This window comes from Sebastes umbrosus, chromosome 17 (assembly GCF_015220745.1).
Source record: "Sebastes umbrosus isolate fSebUmb1 chromosome 17, fSebUmb1.pri, whole genome shotgun sequence".
Lineage (NCBI taxonomy): Eukaryota > Metazoa > Chordata > Actinopteri > Perciformes > Sebastidae > Sebastes > Sebastes umbrosus.
Window position 1 is genome coordinate 25,876,462 of NC_051285.1, and position 10,176 is coordinate 25,886,637.

Genomic DNA, 10,176 nt, shown 5'->3' on the forward strand with positions numbered 1-10,176 from the left:
AAGAAAGTCCTTTGTGCCAGAATTCTGCTCCGATGTCACAACTGCATTACATGATCAAAGTCCACTTGTTGAGACATCCATCCCCTCTGATCTCCATCTGTGACTCTTTGTGTGACGAATGAGACTTGATATTTTGACTTCAGACAGGATTAATCTTTGGCCTTTGAGCTCTCGTGTCGTCCTGTGATCGTGCTTATGCTCTTTTTTTCCCATAACTCATCTCTTCCAGTTGAGTCTGCGGCACTCTGGGAGGAGAGCTTAGACTCCTCCAGCCAAGGTTGGTAGTTAACACGTTGACTCCTCTGCTCATCTCTGTTCTCACCTGCATGATCAGACGACGTCTTCAGCGTCCACCGGAGGACGGCATGTGTTTACTCACTATTTCATTTATTCATTTATATGCCATTCTGTGAACGTTTTTCTTTAATGGTTGGACTGCTGATAACACCAGGCTCACCTTCATTCATCATTATTAGAGACTGTTTGATTATTTGGGAGTATACTGAAGAATTATAAATAATTTTGAAATCATTAACAAATACTTTTGATATGTGCAACAATAAACTGTTAAAATTAAATAAATTATAGCATTACTAATAATTAGTAATCATTATTAATTACCATTTCGTTGTTTGTTAACAGTAAAATAAGTTTAATTAATTATCAATTTAGCATTTATAAATGGTGGTTATTATATAGTGTTACCTCTTCTCCTTAAGTTCTTCATTAATCCCCTGTTATAAATGTCAAACAGTCCCTCCTCCTAACTCCTCTTCTCATTTCACAGTTCATTTAATCATCAAATCATTTCACTTGTCTTCATTTTTACAGTTCGAGCTGCTACGAGCTTTTTCATGGAAATAAAAATGCTAACTCTGACTGCTAATCTCTCTGTTGTTTGTATTTTCATTTTCACGTGTTTGACTGCAGTGGTTTGACTTTTCCTCAGCTTAGCATGACGCTGAGTGAGTCGGACGTGCAAGACACGATGAGCTGCATGCTGATGAGCTGGTCTGAATTGCGGAGAGTTGTTACTCCTCTAATTATCAGGATGTCACTTTGACCCCTCTCTCTGTTTGACTGACAGAACCCAGCCAGACTGCCGCTGCTGCACCGGTGGGGAACCCGGCCCCAGGAGCTCGCAGGATGGTCGCTATCTTTGATTATGATCCACGAGAGAGCTCCCCCAACACTGACATAGAGGTCAGACTCATGCACATACATGCATAATATCTGTTTTTCCTCAGACAAGTCACAATATGTGTGGTAGCAGTTTTTTTGCTCATTATCTGCCTGGTTTTTGTTTGTCTGGATTCAGGCTGAGCTGACCTTCAGTGCAGGAGACATCATCCATGTGTTTGGTGACATGGACGAAGACGGCTTCTTCTACGTAAGTGTTGGCGTGACTCGAGAGTCAGGAGTGGCCGGTTTATTGCCACATTGTTTGGTGATAAGCAGTTTTTGCACTGAACTTCCTGAAAACAGTGTGGTGGCTCTAACTAACTATCTTCTTGTATTTATTCTAAAAACAATTAAATGCATTTACTGTGTTTGAGAGGATTTTTTTTTTTTTTCCAGAAAACAAATCTCCATAAGATGAGATGAAATAAGACGAGCCTTTATTGATCCCGACTATTTGAAGGAAATAAATAGAAATAAAATAAGACATTATGGAAATTAGAGAGATGACTATATACAGCTATATACAATATCTGCATTACATTACACTTCAGGTATTATATTTAATAATAAATACAATATACACAATATATACAGAATATATAGTGTTATGTATAATATCATATACACACTATACAGTAACAATGCAATGATATCTATATATATATATGTGTATCTACTGTATGTATATATATTAGAAATTGAAAAGAATTCTACCATATGATATAGTATATGATATAAAAATACAATGATAACAATAGTTGCCATATAGTAATAATCATTTTGCATCATTGAGTAGTTGTTTGGTTCGTTATTATTTCAAATCTCCCAAAATAAACAGCAGCAAATTCTTACATTTAAGAACCTGGAACCATCAAATATTTGGCATTTTTGCTTGACAAAATTGCTTAAATGTTTAATTGATTTGCGAAATAGTTGTTGATTAATTTTCTGTTGGATGGGTTTACAGTAGTTGAACTACATCCTCATCGTTAAAAGGCGTCCTCGTGTTCGTAATATTGTAATTTTTCTTCCAGGGAGACTTGAATGGACACGCCGGCTTGGTGCCCTCCAACTTCCTGCAGGCCGTACCAGAGGAGGCTCCAGCCCCGCGTCACGCTGCTCAGCATGCACCGGAACCCAGGAAGGAATCACAGGTAGCTTAGCGTTTCTGTCTATCTAGCATGTATATATGGAACTGTGGGCGACCTCCTCACCTGCAGGCATACATTATGTCTCATTTTCACAAATCACTGAAATCAAAAAGTTCTTTTTTTTACTTTCATGTATTTCCAGCGTCTGGTTACTGTCATTTTCTGTTCTGTCTCCTAAATTCTGTCCTGTTGCATTTTTCTTTTGCCCCACTGTTTCCTGCATGGCCTTCTGCAGAAGCAGAAACGAAGTGTACACTTTGAGACTTGATCGTAAGTGTTTTTAGATCGGACTATAGCAGCTCAGTGACCACCACTAGTGTCCCTGTTTATGTCCTCTTCCCTCCACCTTAACTGTAGTCCTACGCTGCTCATTTGCAGCAGCAGCAGCATCCAGCACCTACCGATGGTTTTAGTTTAATACGGGTCAAAAAGGTTGAGATCCCAGATCCACCGCCTCCTCCTGTGTGTGTGTCCTGTCCTTGTGTTTCCCTTTGGTGTAATCATTTTAAGCGTAACTAAGCTTCACTTTCATTCTAAAAGTCTTACTCTCTTCCTGAAGGGTACCTGGACGTCTTCTACAGAGCCACAAGATCCTGGGCCCTCAACCCCAGAGGAGGCTTTGCACCCCCAAACAGAACCTCCTCTCCCCGACCCAACAGAGCACACAGACCCGCCACCCAAACCGGCACCAGCTGCGAGCCTCGTGCCCGACCTGGACCCTGCTCCAGGTCCAGCTCCAAGTCCAGCTCCAGGTCCAGCAGCAGCAGCAGCAGCAGTGGAGGCCTGCTGCTCCCCTCCGGCCCCCCTCCCAGCAGACAGCCCCGCGCAGACGGACCGCTCTGCGCAAGGCAAGAAGAAGAAAGGCTTTTTCTCCAAAGGCAAGAAGCTGTTCAAAAAGCTGGGATCCAGCAAGAAAGACTGAGTCAGTGACAGCTGACTCAGAATACTCGCGTCACATTGAAAGCACTTTTTCTATCTTCACTGTTCGTCTCAGCTGGTAGTCGGCGCGGTTAGCGACCATCAGATCTAATAACTGATGCTTTAACCGTCAGTAATTATACATTTGCCTTAGATCACTGCTAGCAGCTGTTAAAATTAGAGTACATCAACATACCGCTTACAGCAGCACACGAGCATGTACAAGTGCATGTCGAAGTGTGCAAACACAAATATATCCTCTAAATACTACCTAACTATCTAAGCATTTGCAAACTCAATAGGCTTTAATGCTCGATATAAAACACTTATTTATCTCTCAGTGGATCGGTTTGATTTAGAATAATCTGATACAGAACGATATTGATCAGCAGACCAGGTAAAGCTAATTAGATATTAGCTTTAATGTTCACGTACTGGTGCCACTTTATTTATTTATTTGAAGCAAACGAACAGAAGCAGCAGTCTATCTCTTCCTCCGTGTGACTATAAAGAATGCACTATCCATCCTGAACGGGATGTATTTTAAATATCTTGTCTGCTCGTCCCTCACACGTGTGTTTTTCGCGTCTTTAAGAGTATTTATACAGTACTTTGTACAGAACATGTTATTTATTTGTATCAGACTCTTGCCCTAACCATCACCGCATTGCATGAAGGGCAGGAAGTTTAGTCATAAAACAGTAGAGCTGTCAGAGACGGCAATGATCCACTTAGGTTAGATCTAATTAGGTTTGAGTTTAACAGTTAAGACTGTTTATTGAAGGTAAAGAATGTGAAGGGTCGCCCTTCTTTGGTGTGTGTGTGTGTGTGTGTGTGTATGTGTGTGCGTAGACAAAGCTGAAATCAGATGCCTTTCTTAGACTAAACACGGGAACTCTTGATGTTTGTGACAACAGTCACAGCTGGCCTAATGTTGCATACTACATATTTCCTGTCTGTGTGTGAGTGTGAGAGAGAGAGAGAGAGACCTGCAGCGTGTGCAGTAATGATGTAGTATCTGGTGATCGGTAGGCTGCTCTGTTAGCTAGGGCTGCAACTAAAGAGTATTATTAAATCATTATCGATTAATCGATTAATCAATTAATCGTTTGGCCTACAAAACGTCCGTCACAGTGTGCTACAGGTGGTGTCGTGAAATATCTCGTTTTGTCCGACCAACAGTTCAAAACCCAAAGATATTCAGTTTACTATAATTAAGATGAGGAAATAAAAGTAAATTAACACATATTAGAACATAAAATACATCCACCATTTTTTGCTTAAATTATTAATCGGTTTAAATAGTTGCCAATCAATTTTCTCTCGATTAACTAATTCCCTTCGGTCAAACCTGCGCCCGCATAAACCCCCCCACCCTGCCCCATAATTTAAAATTGCTTGAGTTTATTTTGAATCTGTGTGTAAGAACGGTTAGAGGAGTGTGAGAGTTCCAGAAATATAAGAACCACGTCAATGGGACATTCAGGGACTTAGTACTGTCAAAGAAGTGTTGGAAAACCTTTTAAGCAACTTGAAATAAGTTAATATTCATGGATTTTGTCTTATAGAGTGGTGCAGGGATGACGTATTTTTGTAGGCCAACCCAGAAGTTAGCATCGCTCTATTTCCCATTACATTTTGAGGCCTGTTTTTTAGCCTATATTTGTTTACATTTTGGCAAATTGGCACAATTAAAAGTAGGCCAAATTATCTATTAGCACTTCCTGTTTGCGGTGTACACACAGATGTACGCGCAACTGTCACTGGATTTACCTTGATACTGAAGAAAACTTAAAAACGTGATTCTCAGGCAAGTTCTGGAGTTAATTTTTTCAAGTGGACAGTTTGAAAACCTCTGGTGTAATCGATCAATCGACTAGTTGTTGCAGCTCTACCTAATTAATACTCCAAAATCACAATACTGAAACTATCCTAGATTAATTTAATATCCAGATTAGAGTGAAGCGGTGTCATCGGGGGTGATTACATTAATAACATACAGTGTTTAAGGCTTTGGGAGTCATTATAGCCTGAACGTAGCATGTAGGAACAACATTTGCTAGAATTGCATTTAAAGAGGACCTATTGTGCTTTTTCCCTTTCTTTAGTGTGTGATATTGTTTTTCGAGTATGTAAAAGGTCTGCAAAGTTACAAGCCCCAAAGTCCACGCCAAAGGGAGAAACACTGCTCCTGAACTGCCTGAAACGCCTCGCTTGAAGTCCCGCCTTTTCCTTTCGTAACGTAGTGATGTCACCAAGTAACGCATTTTGACCAGTGGCTAGTTTCAAACAAAGCTAGTTAGAGCGGAGCAATCTGTGTTTTTTCTCGTGGTGCAGGAGCTCAAACAGAGCGTTTCAGACAGAGCCGGTATGAGAAAAGTGAAGCGTTTTTTGAACATTAAAGCACGTAAACACCTGAAAATAAGCATAATAGGTCCTCTTTAAAGTGAACAGTTTCCATTCATGGCGCTGCTGTACTGTTATAGACTCTGCAATAAGTTGTCCATGTATCTTTTCATTTGCCTCCATGTTTGAGTATAATGAAGTTCAACTTGTGGCGTGTGAATATTGGGTCAGAAAGGCTAAACAGCGTCTATCAGCCCATGATGTGTCGTTTTTTTTGTGTCCACACATTAGCATCATAAAATCGTAGACTGTTTGGTTGAAGCTAAATAATACAACTTTAGCAATATTGTGTACTGAAGTACTAGAGCAAACCGTTCTGTATCTTCTAATGGTCTGTGACAGCTTTACTCACTTTAAGATGTAGTACCAAGTATTGCGTTTGGATGTGAGTGTGTGGACCCGGCCTTAGTATTGAGCTTCATTCTGATTGGTTATCTGTGTGACACGGGGGCTGTTAGGGTAACTTCTCAGGTTTTTACTTGTAGTTTCTTATTAATGCTGAGCCACCTGTTGACTCCGGCTGTCAAAAAACAAACTGCAGAATATGCCAAAATCTTAGGTGCTTTGCCTGTTACCATAGCTACAAGAGGCCAAGCTAGTCCGGGTTGAAGAGCGGAGGTTCCTCTTGAAGATCAGACCTGATTTCACTCCCGTTGTTGACACGAGTTGGAGGCAAATTATTATTTATTTTTCTTTATGTCATGAATGTTTGTCAGTGTTACATAAAGGGAGCATGATGATGCCAAGAATAAAAGGGAGGGCGGATGGACAAAGACACTTTAGATGTGAGATAGCCGGGATAGAGGCAACACTGTACTGTTTGTTTTATTTATGTTTTTAAAGAGGGACGGATGCTCAAAAAGTTGCCGAAATGTACAGCGAATATTTGTACCGATCTTGTACTTGACGGCCTTTAATGCACAAGTATTCCTCTGACCTGCTGTGTAGTGAGTAGGCGGCTCCGCTGTTGACTGAATAGCACCCATGTAGGTAGTGTTTTAGCTCGGTTGATCATATTTAGCCTTACGAGAAGACCTTGTTTAGTCTTAATATGTTGTTTACAGGATGTTTATTGACTGCATGCATACCAATGTTACACCCATGTTCGGCCTTATTTATGTTACTGTCATATTTATGTGTTTTCTAGGCGGACTTGTCTACAATGTTTGAGTTGTAGATTGTGAATGCAGCGGGACAGGAAGCTGTGTGTACATAATGAACAGTGTTGGGACTATATTTTCATACAGCGCGGATTTTTTTTTTTTTTTTTTTTTTTTTCTTCCCTGACCTGCATTCATTGTTTGAAAGTGGAAGATTTACCTTTTTATATTATATATATTAATGTTTTTATTACCCTTTTTGGAAGCTCATCTGTAAATATTTTTGTTAATATTGTTTTTCAGATTTTTTTTTTTTTTTGCATGTTCAGGCTTTGTGGAACGGAGGAACAGTAACTGAAGACGTAGTACAAAGAGGACTTGAAAATTGTGATGGTTTGTTTCAATATGGATCTTTTTACAGGAATAAAGTATGTATATTTTCACAGAAAACAATGTAATGTGTGTGGTATTCCTCGAAAAACAGACGTTAACACAAGGTATTGTTTCATTTTCATCTTTATTGAATGTCACACAGCTTATACATCATATGTTCATTATTATTTCTTTTTTTTTTCAGGACAGATGAATTACAAAATGGAGGAAAGAGTTGCGAGCTTCGCTCCGCGCCGCACGCCGCCCCATGTGAACCGACAGGGGCAACACTCTGGGGCAACGCGTGGCCTTGTGAGACAAAGCAGCTTCCTCTTTTGTGACTTCCTGCGTGCGTCGGCTCCTCTCCCCTGAAGCCAACAGTACACTCATCCATAAAGTAGGAAACACTACACTGTGGCGATGAGTTTAGTAGTGCTTTCTACTTTATGGATGACTGCACTGTACGTTCCGCTGCTCGTCTTCGGTCTTCTCCAAGTCCTCTTCTTCTTTCTGCACCTGCGCTCGCGTCTGCAGCTGCACATGAACCAACCTCCCCCTACCCCCCCGCCCACACACACACTTTTACACCAAACTGAAACCTCTCAGCTCAACGCTCCAACAGCCGTTGCTTTAACCAGAAAATGCACACTTCCTGATTTGTCTTGAGACATTTGCATGGCAGACAGCTCATTCAGAATCTAAGTTTGGCCTGTGAACATTTTTATACAAGACAAAAACCATTCAATAAACCCCCACCCGCGTGCTTCAAACTGCCACTCAGTGCTGCGTTGAGGCAAAAGTCAAGAGCTAGGCCCGTCGCCAGAGGAAGCGCTATCTCGAGGAAGCCATTTTGGCAGGCATGAGTAAGCTTTTCTGTCTGAGCGACGGATCACTTTGTACATTCAAAAGTCTTAAAAAGTAAAATAACAGCAGACATCTGTTATCAGTTCAGAAACAAATTGGAGAGAATGAATACAAATCCAGTAGATACATTAAACACTTACACAAATAAATACTATTACAGGAGAAATAAACAGTTTTAAGTACAATGTTATTTTATCTAAAATTCCAAATGGACTTGTGAATAGAGATCAGTCGACCAGAAGTTAAAAGAAATGCAGAGTTAAATGAAGTAAAAGCTGTAACACTGGCTTATCTGTCGTAATCTGACGGATAACGTTGACACAAACAATTCTAGCATTAAATAAACAACGTCGTCCATCATACTTTACCCAAACCTTCCATTTCTTTTCTCTTGTTTTAAGCGACGACAGCCCCGGCTGCCTCGCAGGTGTCCTCCGCCTGTCCGAGGAGCGGATGAAGAAGAAGAAGAAGTCGTCTCCTTATGAACCCTCCACAACCACGTGACGCAACCACAGGAAGAGGTCTAACAGTCACAGCCGCTCTCCTTCTCTACTTCCGTCTTCACTCTCTGCCTTCTTCTTCTTCTTCTTCTTCTGTTGGCGTTTTTTTAAAACGCTGACTGCAACTAAGATCATTTTTCGATCACAAACTTATTTTGAAACAAATACTCAACATTTGAGATTTGTTTTAGTCTTAAGTACAAAACAACACAACACTAGAACATCCCATATCTCCTTTTAACAGATTCCTTTTCCTTTAATCAAATTCTTTTAAGGCTTAAGCTCAGTTTTTTCCATCTTGACCACGTCTGCACCGGCGTGATGATGTCATTTATACTCGTGTAGATTTTCTGTAGCTTTGTCCGCAGCACAGCGCAACGTCAGGTTGAGCAATTGACCCATAATGAAGTGGTGAGAGATTACAACACACTAGTGTGAACATATTATCTGTAGCATTCCCATCAGTCAGATATGACCTATATACAGTGTTATATTTCATGTTTCATGACTTGTGTGTGTTATATTAATATTAAGTATAATATTAAGCATACACGGCGAAGAGATGCAGGAAGGGTTGGTTGGGTGAAGTACCTGATGAGTTAAAACAGCTCCTGTGAGATGATGGTTTCACTGATAATCTGACTTTCCTTCGCTAGAAATAGCAGTCTTCCAAGTATTTTACAGTCAGATGAGTTAATCATGATTAATCACAAAGTAATCACACATTTTTTTTTTCTGTTCAAAATGTACCTTGAAGGGAGATTTATTAAATATGTAATACTCTTATGAACATGGGAGCGGGCAAATATGCTCGCCCACTACAACAATCCGATCATTGAAACAAATTTTAAAACGTTATTATTGCGTTAACTTTGACAGCCTTACTTTTTTTTCATTTCAGTTTGTTCAGAATTAAACTATTTAAACTGAAATCAGTTGTGAAACTCCACAAACAACATCATTAAAGGATAGGTTTGCATTTTTTCAAGTGTTTCCTCATACAATACTCGCATGTTCATATGTGCATTAGAGGATTACCGGTTGCTGTAACTGTACTTCCTCTCCATACTGGCGACAAGGAAATCCCTTCCTAAAGCATTTTTGATATAAGTGATGGGGGATAAAATCCACAGTCCTCCCTGTAGAATGCACGTTCACACAGAAGGAGGACTGTGTTAAAAAGATGGCAAGTATGAACAGGAGAAATAATTACAGGGAACAAATGTACATAGTGGGCATGTGAGACCAGTTTTAAGATGCCAGACTTGAAAAATCTAACATTTTTTAAGCTGAATTCTCCGGTTCAAAAGGTGATTTGTTGCGTGTCGAGCGCCATTTGAGCGTCACCGTGATTATCATCACCTTTCTGTTGGTTTTCAAAAGTGAAAGGCCACAGGTTTCAGTTCCCTGTAAATGTAAATGTCCAACTGTAACTGTGGGGGTTTCTCATCATGCTAACCTGGGGGGTGGGGGGTGGGGGGGTGGGAGGTTGGGGGTTATTGCAGTGCAAATGCATCTTTTTTACAACCATAAAAAGTGCTGCTCTGGTAGTTTACTGTCTAATCTAGGTCACCATAAACATGTCTCTATAGGAGCACCGGCAGTAATGCAGTAAATGGACCTGCTGCTGCCTGTGAGACAGACAGAGTGATGAGAAACGACTTCATTTGCTGGTTAACAAAC

The 10,176-nt window shown here is 40.4% G+C and overlaps 1 protein-coding gene across 1 annotated transcript in view; it reads left to right on the top strand.

The window, feature by feature from the left end:
* The window catches only part of LOC119475435 (peripheral-type benzodiazepine receptor-associated protein 1), a 79,804-nt gene extending 72,594 nt beyond the window's left edge, over positions 1–7,210 (top strand). Inside the window, exons 30-34 of the mRNA XM_037748132.1 lie at positions 230–277; positions 1,088–1,203; positions 1,319–1,390; positions 2,217–2,336; positions 2,893–7,210. Of these exons, the coding sequence (XP_037604060.1) occupies positions 230–277; positions 1,088–1,203; positions 1,319–1,390; positions 2,217–2,336; positions 2,893–3,255 (719 nt within the window). The 3' untranslated portion in view covers positions 3,256–7,210. The remainder of the gene's footprint in view (positions 1–229; positions 278–1,087; positions 1,204–1,318; positions 1,391–2,216; positions 2,337–2,892) is intronic.
* The last annotated feature ends 2,966 nt before the right edge of the window (positions 7,211–10,176 follow it).